Consider the following 17,897-nt stretch of genomic DNA (forward strand, 5'->3'; position numbering starts at 1 on the left):
ACAGTACTAGGGAGAAATGTTCACCTGTTTAAATATCCATTTTGTAAGACAAATAATAATGTGATTGAATGTATGGAAGAAAATGAAATGGAAAAAAAGAATAAAAGTAAAAAAAAATTAAAAAAAGAATACAAAGGAGATCCTTCATCAACTGTTGCTAAATCTTCTCTTATATTTTTGTGCAATTTCTTGACATAATGGTCATATGCATTTTAAGTATACTAAGGTTTTCTTTTGCTCTGATCACCTTGGTCCTATTCGTATTGCAAAGTAAATGTAGCACCAAAAAAAAAAAAAAAGCCAAAAAAAAAAAAAAAAAAAAAAAAAAAAAGAAAACAAAACTTACGTTCAGTCTGCATGCGAGTCCTAAGAACGGTCAAAGGGAAGCTGGCTAACTGACCACAAGTGTGAGACAAAGTACTGCATCCCAGTAAAATCATCACCCCAGGATTCATGGAGTTTCCTGCATAATGTTCTAGCCAATAATTCTTCAAAAGCTGGCAAAGAAGAGAGTAGTAAATACCCCTTAACTACTATGAAAATCTAAGTAGAGTGAGTCTTTTATACAGAGTGGCTGCCCTTACTGGTCACCTCAGAGTACACAGATGTTTTCGAATACCTTTGTTTGAGTTCTCACATGTGTGTCTCTGTGGTGTTTTGTTTATTTTAGTTTTTGTTTGCTAGTTTTGCTCATTTTTGTTTGTTTGTTTGGCTTTGTTTGTTTGTAACAATATTCAAAGACCTGTGCAAAATTCTGGAGGTTCTCACAGAGATTAACAGAATATTGTAGAGAAAAAGATGGAATAATCCACTTCAGGTTAACAAAATCAGGTTTTCTCAACTTCTAAAAAAAGACTCATCTTTCCAAATTTGCTTTTCCTTGAATAAAAGTAGCTGGAAGAAATTATTTAGAAGTAGTGTACGTAAAACATCACTAAGTGCTTAGAATTGTTCATTTATTAAAGGATAGCAACTTTACCATTATGAACTGGAACAATTACTATAAATGTATAATTTATTGCTTTTAAAAAATAAATTTCACTGCATGCACACTTTGAAAATCCATGCTATGTCCAATGAAGATGTACAACAATTAAATGTAAATAAGAAATTATAAAATAAATTTTTAAAAAACACACTGTAGCTCACAAAAATAAATAAACTTCAAAAGGAAAAATAGTCCTAAAAAAAAGGAAATTTCAGTATGTCTTCGTTCACTGTGACAGCTGTATAGCAATGAAGAGAAATGTTTAATGGTACATTTTGAAAACAAAAGGTACTGAACTATAGAAATAAAAGAATAGAGAATGCAGAGAGCCCAACCTAAACATCAGAAACAAATCTATTTTAGTAAGATCACAGAAGCAAGAAAACAAAAAGAAATACATGTTATAATGCTCATAACCTTAAATATCTACAAAGATATCAAAGTATGTTTTTAAGTAAAATTATCTTCCACATGGTGGCTCTACTACTTCCTGGACAACGCCACTGGGCCTGTGTTTGGAGAGCTGTCCTTCCTATATTAAGAATGAATTGAACCACACGTCTCACCTGGTTCCTGCTACTGAATGGTGTGTATTGTTAAGATGGCCTTCTTGAAGCAGATGTAGTCATAAAAAAGAAATAACTGGCTTGGAGAGGAGAGACCTGCGATCCTGCCTGATGGGCACTACACTCTCCATTATTCTGCCCCGTCTCAACACTGATTCTCTTTCCCAGCCTCTAAGGACATCTCTCATCAATTCTCATTTCAGAACTGTGTGAAATTCAGTTTACTCAATCTTACCTGTACAATCACATTCTTCTGCGTAGTTAAAAATTCTCAATTCCAGACCTCTCCCTGGGAATAATTACATCTGAATATCTCAGTAGGTTAACCCAATAGCCTAGTTAAAGAAGCTGGAATCCCATGTGGCTGACCACAAATCCCAGCAGCAGCAATATGGAAAATATGCCAGGCACATGTGAATAGGAGCCCCAAATCCTGACAGTATGGAGAAATGGAGGAGGAGGGACCACATCCCATTGTCCCATTATGGTTTTGTTTGTTTGTTTGTTTGTCTGTTTTTCTCTCTTTGTCTCTTTCTGGCAAGTATACATATCCTCTGGCAATTAAAACGATACATCTTGTGATGAATCCCAAAATTCTGCATTTTTTACCATTTACATGTAGATGATTCTGACATGCATCCAGGGTTGTGAATCACTATTTTATCAAAATTTAGGTATATAATTATTACTACCAAAAATGAATTCACAAATAAAAAAATATTATTAGAATACCAGATATCTAACGAAATTAAAATAAATAAAACCATTCAATTCACTCTTGGTCAGAAGCTATTTCATAAAATGTCATTTATAACCATATTCTTAGAATAAAATAAAACTATTGGGCCATATTTTCAAATCTAACATATAATGGCACATCATGAAAAAAACTCACCTCATAAACAGTAAGATCTAAACCTGCGTAAGGTACGATGCCTAGCAAGTTAGGAACGTAACCTCTTAAAAAGGTTTTGAAACCTTCTTGTTTCAGGAGCTTCTTGCCACAATCAATAATCCCTGAATACTCTCCAGTTTTAGCTACGGCCAGTCTAGTCTTTATTACCTACATGTGAAAAGATGTAACAAAGACATGGACCAACTTCACCCAACTCATCGAACCATCCAATGACCTACATTATATCACAATATCTACAGATTAACATAGAAATAAAAAGAGAAAGCAATCATAAACATAATTATAACTCTCAAGAACTGACTCTTAATTATGAATAACTGGTGTGGATGGAAGCTTTTTTTTTAATTATTCGAACATAAAAATAACATTAATCTCTGACTTTGTTGGATACATCCAAATTCCTTTAATGTGTTATAAAGTAACATGTTCTGATTTGAAATAGCATTACCACTTCAAAATAAAGCAAATAAAATTAAAGTGTAAATTTTAAAAAGTAATTTTAGGAACCAGCCCATGGCATGGCAAAGGCAGTGGGATTCCACGTGGTCGAGTCTGCAGTTTGAGTCCTGGACCTGGAAGCTTGAAAAACATGCCAGGCATGCATGCGTATGTGCCCAAAATCCTGAGAGAAGAATGGAGAAGGGATTGGGGCATGGCCATCTCCCTGGGAGATGATTTCTTACTTTTTATCTCCCTCTGGAAAGTGCATATGCCCTGCAGAAAAAAAAAAAAAAGTGATATGGATGGGTAATAGAGCCAATATGAGAAAAAATATTTTATATATGCTTAAAATTCATCCTCTCTTGAATACTGTAACACTGAGGCCTGAAGTTGTAATTTCACATGACTTGGACTCACTTTGTGGTCTTAAGCTATCACAGAAGCTCTAAGAACCTCAGTGGTCTATACTTAATCAATATTCCTAGGCCTCATATAATTCTCCTAAAAGAGTCTCAATCCATGTTCTCTTAATTTCCATTGATTTAATTTAATGAAGCTCTATAAACACTTGAAAAAATGGTTCTCTAAAACATCTAAGACAAAAAGTATACACAAACTTTCTTTGATTGGGCTAACTGCATCTTGATGGCACTACCTATGAGTAGTCAGCAGAAGTCTTCTGTCTTATGGACTTCTCTGCAGGACCAGACATTTTGACAATACCATTCTTGTTTTTAATGTCATTAGTTTTTTTATTTTGCTATAGGGTGTGTACAATCATGGGAGAGAGACAGAAAGAGGGAAAGTGAGAAAGTACCTCTCAGGGGAAATGGCTATGCACTAATTCCTTCTTCATTCTTCTCTTGGGATTTTGGGCATGTGCTCACACACACCCAGCATGTTTTTCAAGCCATAAGAAATGTTGGCCGTGAGGGATATAGGCATTAACCACCACACCACCAGCTAACAGTCGGCCATGTGGGATATAGGCATTAACCACCACACCACCAGCTAGCCCTGACAATCCCATTCTTAAACCTCCCTGTCGTCTCCAGGGCAGCACCCACTCCTATTACCCAAGTACAATAAATTTTGTCTGTCTGCTTCACTAGCATGTTATTTTTTTCTTATTCTCTAAATTATTTTCCAAAGTTTTCTTCTCAACATTTCTAAAGTTATTTATTTCTTCCATGAGAGACAGTGGTGAGGGATCACTGACAGTTGTCATGTCACAGTCCACCCAGTCTCATCACGGGCTTGCACATGTGTGCTCAGCATGTGCAAGGACATGAACCCCGGGTCCTTTCTTATGTGGGTCCAGTCATATCACCATGGCACCACCACCTAACCCCAATATTTTTTTCAAAAGTCTTTTTTCTTAGGCAATCTCATAAATTCATATAACATCCCTTGTGGGTGACATACCAAGTCTTGAAATCTCAAATCTTAGTATCACCTTTACAACTGCCTGCTGGAAAATCATCACTTGGTTGTCCCACCAATGGCTGGAATTAAATGTGTGCAAACCTAAGCTCCTCATTTCTTAGGGACTGGCTCGTGCTCCATTCTCCACCTCTGTTAGAAAGGTAGCTCTGTGCACCTCTCCTAAGTACTCGGGCCAAGAACTCAGACAGAGCTTTGCCTTCCCCTGCTTTCCACTTTTCAAGTTCTCCATTTTCAAGACAATAGCTAGCTAACACAAATCAGTTTCCCCAGTCCTATCCACCGGTCAAGCTCTTATGGTATCTTCCCTGAATATCGTGTATGTAGTCTTAGCTTTCTAATCTCTCCCACTTTGGGGGGGTGGGGTGGGGGGAGCATGTTGCTATGATCTCATTTCAGGCTCCAAAGTCTTAATGGTTTCTTGTTTCTTAAGGAATCAAAATTAAATTCCTTTAGCTACATACAAAAGCCTTTCTGATTGGACCCCAACCTTTGCTATGTCCATTTCAAACCTAAGTACTTACTTTTTTTTCACTTTGCTCAAGCTGTTATTTCTACCTCAATGCCCTTCCTCATTAACCCTGTGTGTCCAAACTTGAAGTCAAGCTCACACATTCTATTCATATCGTTCATGAAATCCCTAACTAGAAATAATATCTCCCCCTCCAATCTCCGTAATATTTTATGTTGATCTCTGTCCTAGAATTTGTATTTTCCATTTCAGATAATCATTCCTTCTAGACTATAAGCTACATGACTAAAATTCCTGTCCGACTCTTTCCTGGATCCTGAGTATTACCAAGAAAAATACCTTAAACTTAATAGGTATAGAAAGTTGTATAATGAATAAATGAGTAAACCTATGAATCAATCAATCATTCAACAAAATGGCTTATATTCTTGGTCCATCACCAATACACTACCTTTGTCCTAACAAACAAAAACCTTCAGAGGCCAACTGACACTTGATGTAAGATTTAAATTCTACCATTATAAAGCTGTCTATTATACAAAATAGTGATATGGGATTCATTTTTAAAAAGTTGTAATTTCGATTAACAGCATAACTTTAGTTAAATGTTATAATAATACCTACCTCCATGGGGTAAATACAGGTCTGGGCAGTTGCACCAGCCAATGATCCAGATATAAATCTTTCAAGAATTCCTATATTAGCACCATCAAAACTAAGCCATTTCTTATACTGTATAAATAAAATTATTGAAATTTTAACATTACTGAAATGGAATATAGAACATTTATAATGTTCATTAGTAGTATAAAATTATATTAAAAAGTATACCAGATACTGTATATACAGTATATACTGTTGTACTGTTCTTAGTACAACCGAGAATACCAAATTTTAATTTTTATGCAATTAGTTATCTAAAATAGTAAATAAAGCCCCACTATTCAGTCTCCTTTTTTTGTTCTGCAGAGTATGGAAGCATTTAATATTGTTTGGTTATTGGATAATCAGGAATAGTAATCTAATGTGAGAAGTTCTTTCTGTTTCAAAAAACAGTTTACTTTGGTTAACTCAAGTAACAGGTCATTATAAGAATATGCAGAAAAAATGATAATGGAAATCTAAACCTAAAGGTCAGACTTCACAGGAACTGAAGTAAATAGCATTTGATAGAGACGATGGATGACTGGAAAGGCATTTACAATCCAAGACAGCTCCAGCACGCATGTCCCCTTATCACTTCCTGGCAGGATGAGTTCCTGTTTGTCTTCTCTAGTGGTCTGTCATCAGTGTGCTTCTGCTAGTCTTCATAATGTAACTCTCTGGGTCTCAAGTCAGTTACTCCCCATCAGAACATGCAGCTGGGGGCCAGTGGTCGACTACATGCGAGTCCAGCAACATAGCCATTACACCAACTGCTGGTCCCAGAGAAGCATGCACGCTTAAACTTTTATGTAACACTAATAATTTATAATATTTGAAAACAGACATATCTCATCTCAAAGTGAATTATTTAAATCTTAAATCAGATTAACAAATTTTAAAATTCAGTGCATATCTTTCAACTGCTCATCACTTAACCAAATTAAGAGATTAATCCTCCACTCTTAACAAATGACCTGAAATTTCCATAAAATATTCAAATTGTTCAAAGGAAAAACCAATTATAAAATGTTCTGTAAAGGCTTCCTACACTGTGACACTGAAATGAAAAGAACCATTAGTAGAGATCAGTTCTGATAATATGGTGCAATTTGTGGAACTTCTCTTGCATACCACAGCAATATGAAAACATAAAAATAATTAAACGAGAATAAATGAAGTCACTAATATTTACATCAACTATTGCTTGTTCACACTTGAGTTTTCTTCTTCATAAATATCAAAAAATAGTTTTAATTAAATTTAAAATCTGATCTTTAAAATTCCACAATGACATTTTACCTGTTCATAGGCCCCGACCTTGAGTGCTGTCTCTGGTGCAATTTTAAAAACATTTACACCATTTCCCCTCCAAAGAGAGAGAATTCCTCCTTCTTTTACCATCTGCTGAAACCCACTAGTCAATCTCATTCTCCTTGACTCTAAACTATGAACCTAGAAGTGAACAGCAAATTTATTTTTCAACTTATTTTACTGGCAATATGGTATTGCTACTGCTAATAAAATAATTATATATGTTTTTGTAAATTCAAGATTTTCAACATCATTGTAATTTTTCCTTCAGAGACATAAAATATTGCTATATTAATTTTTCCCGTCCCCAGTACACATTTTAATTAATCATCAAGGAAAAGAAGAAAAACTTAAAGAAAACAGAAAGAACTTAATTATCAGAGAATTTCAACATAAACAAGATGTATTGTTACCACCAAAATATTATGACATTATAAAAAAGTGCCTTGAAATACACACTGAAGAACAGATCACACTTTCCACATTGAATACTCCTGGGTAGTGACGTGTTATGGATTGAATTGTGTCCCTCAAGATTCATGTGTTAAAATCTTGACCCTCATTTCCTCAAAACATGACCTTAGTTAGAGAGGGGGGTCTTTATAGGGTAACCAAGTTAAAGTGAGGTGCTAATCTGACCGGCATTCTTATTAAAAGGAGGAATTTAGACACAGACATGATGCACACACAGGGAGGGCAATGTGAGAAGACATAAAGAAAAGACAGAAACAGAAACCTGGAAAAGATTCTCCTTCACAGCCCTAGAAGGAATCAACCCTGCTGACACCTTAATTTGGGATTTCTAGCCTCCAAAATTGTTATTTCATGCTACAAAAAAAATAACAAAATGTTCATATATGTAATGTTTTTGAGAGATTTTTGCAATGCAGGGAGAGACAGAGAGTGACAAAGAGACAAAAAGTGAGAAATCAGCTCACTGCAGGGGATGACCACGCCACCATTTCTTCTCCTCCATTCTCCTCCTAGGCTTTTGGGCATGTGTGCATACATGCCCAGCATGAGTTTTAAGTCACCAGGTCTGGAACTCGAATCATGGTTGGCTATGTGGCCAGAAGGTGCATGCATTTGCCAGAGAGGGACAGAGAAAGAAAGAACAAAAAAGCACACACCATGGAGCACAGTCATGCCACAATTCCTTCACCTCCATTTCATCCTCCTTTCAGGATTTTGGGCATGAATGCAAATCCACCTGGCACATTTTTTAAGCCACCAGGTCCAGGAATTGAACTACAGTTGTCCACATGCCATCAGTCACCTTAACCACCATGCTACAGGCTAGTTCCAGACATTTAATTATAATTACAAAATTTAAATTCACTAGATAGTAGATTATTAATTTTGCATTCTTGCAGAGAACATATGTCAAATACAATATTAGATTTTATTTATAGATTTTATTATGATACAGATTAAGTGATGTACTATTTCATAACTACTATTGACAATCCAGTAAATAAATGTAATTAGGTAACACATGATAATATATAATATATTCTAAGTTGTTTCTTTTCTTTTTTAATTTTTATTGTTATTTTTATACATTCAATTGCTATACATCATTTAGCTTGTAAAGAGAATTTACCCAATGTGAAATATACCTCAGACCAGTGCAGTTGAGAATACTATACACATTATCATCAATGGGTAATAGACCATTTCTGTGCCCCCACCAATATCTTACCTCTCTATTTTTTCTCCTTAATTTCCTTCTAATTCTTAGAATATTGTTAGTACTTAATAGAGTAGAACCATGCTATTATGTCGGTGTCCAAGGTTAGAGATTATAAATAAACTAGTGGTATCTTATCCCATCTTTCATTGGTTTAGTTTTATTTCTGACAGAACTCCTAATGTGGTTCTATTATTACTTCAAATTAAAATTAATTTGAATAGTATGAGAGCATAAAAGAATTAACATGTTTGGAAAAGTACAAAATAATGAAAAGTACTATAAAATGTACCAAAACATTAAAAATATTTCTCCTGAAAATTATCAAGGATTATTTAAATTACTTTAACTATTAAGGGGTAGGTACAGTGTAAACATCACCTGCATCATGACTTTCAGACGGTCTAAAGGTGCTGTGCATGTCCGTGCAACCGCGCTAGCTATTCCTGCTTCCCCCAGACGTTGCCACCAGCGTCCAGACTGCCACCAGACGTTTCCACCAGTCTCCAGACTTCCTTTCTTGTTCAGTAAACTCATCTGGAATAGCTATACTCTCGCCTATGTCAATTATCTGATAAATGCAAAAAAAAAAGAATTAAAGAACAAACACTTGAAATATTTTAAAGGTAACTTTTATTTTATTATTATTATTTAGATTTTTGCCATAGGTCACATGAGCTTGCTGGAGAGAAACAGAGACAGAGAGAGGAAAAGTGAGAAATCACCCCATGGAGGAGGGATGGCCCCACAGCAATCCCTTCTCCTCTATTATCCCCTTGGGATTTGGGGCACATGGGTACATGCGCCCATGGTGCTTTTCTAGTCACTGAGACCGGAACTCGAACCACAGCGTCAGCCATGTGGGATCCAGCATCTTAGCCACCACACCACCTACTGACCCAAAAGATAACTTTTATAAGGACCAAGAACAATTTTTTGACAGGACCAAAAATCCAAAGTTATTTTTCATATGTCATCACCTGTTATTGAAGACTAATTATTTTCTTAACACTTGTACTAGATAAAATGAATTTTTACTAACATATTCATATAGGTTTAATAGGAAGTGAATTCCCATTGAATTAAAGTTTTATTACTTTAAAATTCTCAAACTGTTTAGATAATCAGTCCCATGAACAATGTAAGCCCCGAGTGCAGGAATCATGTCCCAGACACCCAACACCGTGTCTGCCACACATTAGGTAAGGAATAATGGTTAATAATATTTTTCTGCTTTATCTTACATTCTCTAAAACTCCATTATGAACTTAAGTCAGAATTCAAGAGTAGCAGCTTACACAACTTGCTTAGTTTCTTTAACATTTATACTGTTTCTTCAAATGTTCATCAATTTTCTTTGAAAAAAATCTACACTCTAATGAGTTTCACTTTTTGACCCATTTTCAGTAGTTACACATGCATTTGTTAAGACTGTTTTTTCCTGGGAACCAGCAGTTAGCATAATGGCTATGTCGCTGGACTCCCACGTAGTCGACCGTGGTTCCTGTCCCGGACCCGGTGGCTTAAAACTCACGCCAGGCCCGTGTGTGTGCGTGCCCAAGATCCCGAGAGGAGAATGGAGAAGAAGGGATTGCGGCATGACCATCCCCTCGGGGGGTGATTTCTCATTTTCTGTCTCTATGTCTCTCTCTGTCTGTCTGGCGAACACACACGCCCTATAGTGAAAATCTCTCAAAAAAAATTTAAAAAATACTGTTTTTTCCTAAATATTGAGGCAATATGGTTCAATAGAAAGAGTGCCCAACTGGACTCACGTGATCTAGTTCATTACTTGTCGATCGTGGTGGATAAGTCACTTCTCTGCTTCTTAGTTTTCTCTCCAGCTATTCATTCAGTCAGTGCCTCCCCTTCCAAGTACCTTCCCCCTTAGAGCCTTTGTATTTGATTTTTCCCCTGCCTAGAACATTTCTCCTTAGCTCTTTCCATGGCTTCCTCTCTCACCTCGCTAATATTTATCACCATCTTAACTGATTCATTCATTTCTGTTTACTGCTTGATTATTGTACTAGAAAGTAAGGCCATTAAGGGCAGCAAACTGGTCTCTCTTGGCTCTGCTGTAAACCTAATAATAGATAAGGGTGTTCAACAAATATTTGTTGAGTTAATAAACTAATATGCCAGGCCAGGGGCTAAGTATCAGCAATGTAATAGTGTGGGAGTTAACTGCTGCTCTCTAGGAGTTTGCAGTGTAGTAAGAGACATAGGAAAGGAAACAAGCAAGTAAAATAACAAGGGTAGCAAATAGAGGTGTGTGCTCATTTTTACATGGCCATCATCTTACAAAGACTTCAGTCATATTGAATTAGGGGCCCAGTCTATTTCAGTGTAACCTCATCTTAATTAATCTGCAACAATCTTTTTTTAAAAAAGAATTATTTATTTAAGTTTATTTATTATTATTAGTCTTTTTAAATTTTGACCAGACAGAGAAAGAAAGTGAGAAAGCAAGTCACCAGGTCCAGGACTCAAACGTTGGTCAGCCATGTGGGAGTCCAACACCTTAACCACCATGCCACTTGTTGACCCCCTAATCTGCAACAATATTATTTCCAAATATGAATACACTATAAGGTCCAGGGGGTTAGGATTTCAATGTATGACATCAGGTAAAAGAGGAAGAACAAATAAAGACGACTGAAAAGGAAAGGATAGAAAGGCAGACATACCAATAGAAGGTAGTGTTCTGGAAGCCAAGTGAAACAGGTATTTTTAAGAATGGAATGATCAGCTATATCAGATGCAATCAAGAGATCAAAATGAGACCTAAGAATTAAATACTGGAATTGGTGATCTTGACCAGTTTCAGAAATCACCGAAAAGAAAGCCTGTGAAGGTTCAAGATACAGACTATTAAAAGATTCTCAAATCATTCAAATTAAAATTACAGTGATATCCTTTTATTTATTTTTTTGAGAGGTTTTTGCTATAGGGCGTGTGCACTCACCAGAAAGACAGAGAGAGACAGAAAGTGAAAAATCACCCCCCGGGGGGTATGGCCATGCTGCAATCCCATCTCCTTCATTCTTCCATTCTCCTCTCGGGATCTTGGGCACGCACACACATGCACCTGGCATGAGTTTAAGCCACCGGGTCCAGGACTCAAACCACAAGTGACTAAATGGCAGTCCAGCAACATAGCTATTACACCAACTGCTGGTCCTAAAATTACAGTGATATTCTATTTAATAACTAACTCACTAGCAAAATTTTATTCATACAAATACTATCATTGGCAAAGACATGGAGCAAGGGTAATTCTCATTCTTTCCTGGTAAAAGCAAACAATAGCACAAACATTTTGGAAAATAATTTGATGTTACTAGTAAAAGGGAACAAACACCCTATGATACAGTAATTTCATTTCCAAGTATTCACCCTGCATTCCTATGAGATCTCTTGTTCACATACACCAGGAGACACGTATAAGAAAGTTTATGGTAGCATTATTTATAACAATGAAAATCTAGAAACAACACAGATAATCAACAATACAAGAGAACTCTATCAATAAAACTGACATGCAATGGACTATTGCATAAGATAAAAATGAATAGACTACAGTAATATACATAAACATAGTTGAATCTACAAAAACCTATAACATTTCTCTACATAAACAATGATCAGACTGAGGTATAAGTGAAGAAAACAATCCCATTTACGATAACCAGAAAAAGTAAAAGATACCTAGGAATAAACCTAACCAAAGAAGTCAAAGACCTCTAAAAGGAAAACTATAAAAAACTTTAAAAAGAAATTGAAAATGACACAAGAAAGTAGAAAGATATCCCATGTTCCTGGATTGGAAAAATTAATACAATCAAAATGTAAATTCTACCCAAATCAATCTACATATTTAATGCAATCCCAATCAAATTACCAGAGACATTCTTCAGAGATTTAGATAAAACAATCCAGAATCTGTCTGGAATCATAAAACACCCTGTATTACTAAAGCAATACTGTGCAAGAAGAGTGGAGTAGGAGGCATCTCACTCCCTGATGAAGGGCTCCAGTGGGGAAAAGAAAATCTCTTTAGTAAATGGTGCTGAAAAAAAAACCGGGTATCCATGTGCAGAAAGATCAAACTGGACCCCTATCTCTCACCACTAACAAAAATCAACTCAAAATGAATTTGCAAGCTATGCCTCAGATAAGAGACTGATAACCAGAAAATACAGAGAACTCAAACAGCTTAGCTGAAAAAAAAAAAAGATTAACCCAGTTAAAAGATGGGCAAATGGGCTGAACAGACAACTCTCTAAGGAAGACATACAAACAGCCAAAAAGCATATGAAAAAATGTTTAACATCCCTTATCATAAAGAAGATGCAAATTAAAACCACAGTGAGATACCACCTAACCCTAGTGAAAATGGCTAAGATTAAAATAATAAAAAATGATAAGTGCTGGTGAGGCTATGGAGAATAAGGGAGCTCTCCTACACTGCTAGTAGGAATGTACATTAGTACAGCCACTGTGGAGAACAATATGGAGATTCCCTAAAAACCTACAAATAGTACTACCATACAATCCAGCAATTCCATTCCTGGGTATCTACCTAAAAGATAGGAATGCACTTTGTTGGTAAAATACTTGCATATCCATGTTTATTGTGGCATTATTCACAAATGCTAAGACATGGAACCATTCCAAATGTCCATAGACAGATAAATGGATTGAAAATGTGTGGCACAAACACCATACAGAATCTTACTTACTCATCCATTAAAAAAAAGAAAGAGAGACCCTGGCATTTGATAGAAAGTGAATGAATGTGGAAGATTTACTGCTAATCTCAGCAAGCCAGACTATGAAGAGGTATTATATGTCCCCACTCAATACATACCAAATGTCTGCACTCTAAAACAGAACTGAAAGATTGGAAGGTACAAAGGCATGGAGAACAACTGTGGAGACTAGAGACAGTGTAGGAGGAGGGTGGGAAATGAGAGAGTGTGAGAGGGAGAGAATTGAAAGGAAAATAAAAAAGAAGCAAAACATTTAAGAGACACAAAAATGGAAAATTATCTGTTGATGATAATATGTATGTATGGTAATAACTTTGAGTGAACCAATACACAGTGTATTCAGGATGGGAAAATTCATTTGATATGCTGTAATGACATACAGTGATTGAATGTAAAATAAATAAATAATAAATAAATAGGGGCCGGCAGGTGGCCATGGTGGTTGGGGGCATTGAACTCCCACGTGGCCGACTACAGTTCAAGTCCTGGACCTGGTGACTTGCTTTTTCACTTTCTGTCTCTCTTTCTCACACTCTGCCCCTCTCTGGTCAAATTAAAATAAATAAATAAAATAAATGAAGTTAAATAACTCTTTTTAAAAATAAACAGAATGTTAAGACTATATATAATTCTAAAATAGACAAAACTAAACTATATTATTCACATATACATGCATAGATGGAAAATCTATAAAGAAAAACTAGAAAATGATTAATGATGGAAGGAAACAGAGGGATATGACTAAGGAGAGACTTGCAAGGGCCTTCTTAAATTGTATTTTATTATGGTAAGAAATTGAACTTGAGAACAATCATCTTAACAAATTTCTTAGTATATGATATAGTATTGTTAACTATCAGTACAATGTTGTGTAGCAATTCTCTAGAACTTACTCATCTTGCTTACCTGAAGTTTTATGTCTGTTGATTAGCAACTCCCAATGTCCCTGTTTCCCCAGGCACTGGCAAACCACCATTCCACTCTTTGATTCTATGTATGTAGAATCAAGCAGTATTTGTTTTCTATTGCTGGCTTACTTCCCTTAGCAGAACATCCTCAAAGTTCATCCACATTATCAAATATTGCAGAATTTACTTCTTTTTTTAAGGCTAAATAATATTGCAGTGTATGTATATATCACATTTTCTTTATCCATTCATCCTTCAGTAGACAAGTAGGTTGTTTCTACATCTTGGCTATTGTGAATAATGTTACAAGGAACATGGGAGTGATAATAACTCTGTAAGATATTGGATTTAACTATTTTGGATATGTACCCAAATGTGAGACTGTCAAATCATATGGTAGTTCTAGTTTTCATTTTTTTGAGGAATGTCATACTGATTTCCATAGCAACTGTATCATTTCTACATTTTCACCAACAGCGTACAAGGGTTCCAATTTCTCCACATCTTTGCAAACATCTGTCTTGTGTTTATTTTTTTTGATACCAGGCATCCTGACAGATATCTCATTGTGATTTTGATTTACAGTTCCCTGATGATTAGTGGCACTGAGCATCGTTTCATATATGTATTAGCTATGTCTTTTACTTTGAAAGTTTTGCTGTAGAGTGTATGTGCTCACTGGAGACAGAGAACGAGCAAAAGCAACCCTTGGGGGAGGAAAGAAACACCACAGTTCTTTGTCCTCTCTTCTCTTGTTGGGCTTTTGGGCATGTACACACATGTACCCAGTGTGTTTTTCAAGCCTGTAGGTCCAAGATTCAAGCCACACAGTTGGCCATTTGGAATCCAGTTGTCCTAAGCCACCATACCACTGGCTGGCCCTACATGTCTTCTTTGAGAACTGTCTAATCAATGTCCTTAGCCTATATTTTAAATCTTCTAATTATTATTATTATTATTATTGTTATTGTTATTGTTATTGTTATAATAACTCCTATTGAGTTGTAGGAGTTCCCTATTTATTTTGAATATTGACCCCTTATTAGTTGTACGGTTTGCAAATATTTTCTTCCTTTCCATAGGTTGCCTTATCATGTTGTCAATTATTATCTTCATTATGCAAAAGCTTTTTAGTTTGATATAACCCCACTTAATACATTTCTGCTTTTGTTGCATGCACTTTTGGTGCCATATCCTTCCCCCCTCAAAAAAAAAAATCATTGCCAACATCAATGTCTTGAAGCCTTTCCCCATGCTGGTTTTTTGTTTGTTTGTTTGTTTTATTTTTCCCTAGTAATTTTACAAGTTCAGGTCTTATGTTTAAGTGTTTAATTAATTTTGCATTTGTTTTTTGCACATGGCATAAAATAAAAATCCAATTTGATTTTTGCATGTAAATATTCAGTTTTCCATAACTGTTTGTTGAAAAAAAAATTCTTTCTCCATTATGTATTCTTGACACCCTTGTTGAAGAACAGTTGACCATACGTGTGGCTTTATTTCTAGGTTCTCTCATCCATTCCATTGTCCTAGGTGTCCTTCTTTATTCTGGTACAGAATGAAGCTTTAGTTCTTCTGTAAGATATTTTGAAATTACAAAGTGTGTTGCCTCCAGCTTTGTTTTTCTTATTCAAGATGGACTTGGCTATGTGAACCTTTTATGATTCTATATGAATTTTGGACTTTTTTTTCTTATTTTTTGGAGAGGTTTTTGCTATAGGGCATGTGCACTCGCCAGACAGACAGAGAAAGAGAGACAGAAAGCAAGAAATCACCCCCTAGGGGGGATGGCCATGCCACAATTCCTTCTCCTCCATTCTCCTCTTGGGATCTTGGGCACGCATGCACATGCACCCGTCATGAGTTTTAAGCCACCGGGTCCAGGACACGAACCACGGTGGACTACATGGGAATCCAGCGACATAGCCATTACGCTAACTACTGGTCCCATGGATTTTTTTTTTCTATTTATGTAAAAGAAACTGCCATTTGGGATTTTCATAGTTCAACCACTCTTATATCTCAAAGATATGTCTACTTTGGTCGTGGTGTATGACCAACTTAAAGAGATGGAAAATTCTTAGCCTACCATATTACAATAAATAACAAAGCATGTTTGGAAGAGAACTTTAAGGGTTTGGGATCGACTACATTATAAAGAGAGTCATGTGAGTGTAAACCATGAACTTAATTAGCCATTTCAACAGAATCCAAGAACAGAAATAGATTACACAGCAGAAACATTGCCAGCTGAGACTAAAAGAAACAGAGAAAATAGGACAAAATTAAGAAAGACTTCTTATACCCCATAATACTGACCCATAGAGCTATTTGGCAGTAAACATGGGCTACTCAAGACAAGGGAAAAAGGATCCCAAAGGCAATTCAGAGATCATCAGGGCTGCCACTCACACCACAGACTTAATGTGCAGGGGCTGGCCTCCACCTCAGTTTTAAAGGGAGAGACTAATACCCAGCAGATTCATGGAGGCAGGGTCACCCTAGAGTTAATAGGGCCTTATCCCCACTTGACAGAGCCATATAAGAGGGAATATTACCCCAGTGGGTCTGGAGGGCTGAACGTCAAGGCAAAATTATTATGGTTAAACCTTGAAGTGTCATGGGCCTTGCATTTCTAGGTTTTGGACTGACTTCACTTCATTCTTTCCTATTTCTTCCTTTTGTAATGGGAGTATCTCTCCAATGCCTGCACCATCTCTGTATCTTAGAAACAAATAACTTGTTTGATTTCACAGGTTCATAGTCAGAGAGGCATTTTTGCATCAGGTTGAACTGTACCTCAAATATTTTTTCCCTTTTGCAGGTTTTTGTCACAGAATAAATGCACTCTCCAGTGAGAGGCAGAGAGAGGGAAAGCGAGAAATCCCCCCCCCCCCCCGCCCCGGGGAATGACACTGTAATACTTTTTCCTCCATTCTGCTCTTGGGATTTGAGGTATACACATTCACGTGCCTGGCGTGATTTTCAAGTCACTGATTCCAGAACTTGATCCATGATCAGCCATGTGAGAATACAGCACCTTAACCACTATGCCACTTGCTGGTCCCTATACCTTAAATCTTACCCATATCTGATTCAGATGTGACTTTGGACTTTAGAGTTGATGCTGGAATTAGTTAAGAATATGTGCACTGTTGGGGTGGAATTAATTTATTTTACCTATGAGAAGGTTGTGAATTTGGAGTCAGGCAGGGGTAGAATGCAATAAACTGAATGTTTGTGTCCTCCCCATTCATATGTTAAAATCCTAATCCCAATGTGATGATACTTGGAAATAAGGCCTTTGGGAGCTAATTAGATCATGAGGATAGAGCCCTCATGAATGGGAGTAGTATCCTTATAAAAAGAGGTCAGACAGCTAGTTAGCACTCTGTCCATATGTAACAGCACATAAATAAAATTGCTCTTCTCTCAAACCAGAAAGGGGGTACCTACTAGGAACCTGCAAATACCCTGATCTTAGATTTCTAGGCTCTAAAACTATGAAAAATAAATGTTAGTTGTTCCAGCCATCTAGCTATGATAATTTGTCATAGCAGCTCAAACTAAGACAAACATAATCACAATTAAGTTTCTTTAAAATTGGATCTGAAACTTAAAACCCTAAAATCTATGTGAAAAAATAAAGGTCTATTAAAATGAGAAAAAATAAAACTAGATTAACTTTTGTCTGACTTCAGAGGCTATGCTTTTCTTTCTCCCCTAAATTATGTATGGAAAGAGT

The 17,897-nt window shown here is 36.2% G+C and overlaps 1 protein-coding gene across 1 annotated transcript in view; it reads right to left on the reverse strand.

Annotated features, from left to right (window-relative positions):
* Positions 1–17,897, reverse strand: part of LOC102488796 (calcium-binding mitochondrial carrier protein SCaMC-1) — a 64,591-nt gene that overhangs the window by 3,787 nt on the left and 42,907 nt on the right. Inside the window, exons 6-11 of the mRNA XM_027772273.1 lie at positions 8,955–9,043; positions 8,854–8,923; positions 6,771–6,923; positions 5,451–5,558; positions 2,450–2,617; positions 347–497 (exon numbers count right to left, since the gene is read on the reverse strand). Of these exons, the coding sequence (XP_027628074.1) occupies positions 347–497; positions 2,450–2,617; positions 5,451–5,558; positions 6,771–6,923; positions 8,854–8,923; positions 8,955–9,043 (739 nt within the window). The remainder of the gene's footprint in view (positions 1–346; positions 498–2,449; positions 2,618–5,450; positions 5,559–6,770; positions 6,924–8,853; positions 8,924–8,954; positions 9,044–17,897) is intronic.

This window comes from Tupaia chinensis, unplaced genomic scaffold, assembly GCF_000334495.1.
Source record: "Tupaia chinensis unplaced genomic scaffold, TupChi_1.0 Scaffold000270_1, whole genome shotgun sequence".
Taxonomy (NCBI): domain Eukaryota; kingdom Metazoa; phylum Chordata; class Mammalia; order Scandentia; family Tupaiidae; genus Tupaia; species Tupaia belangeri.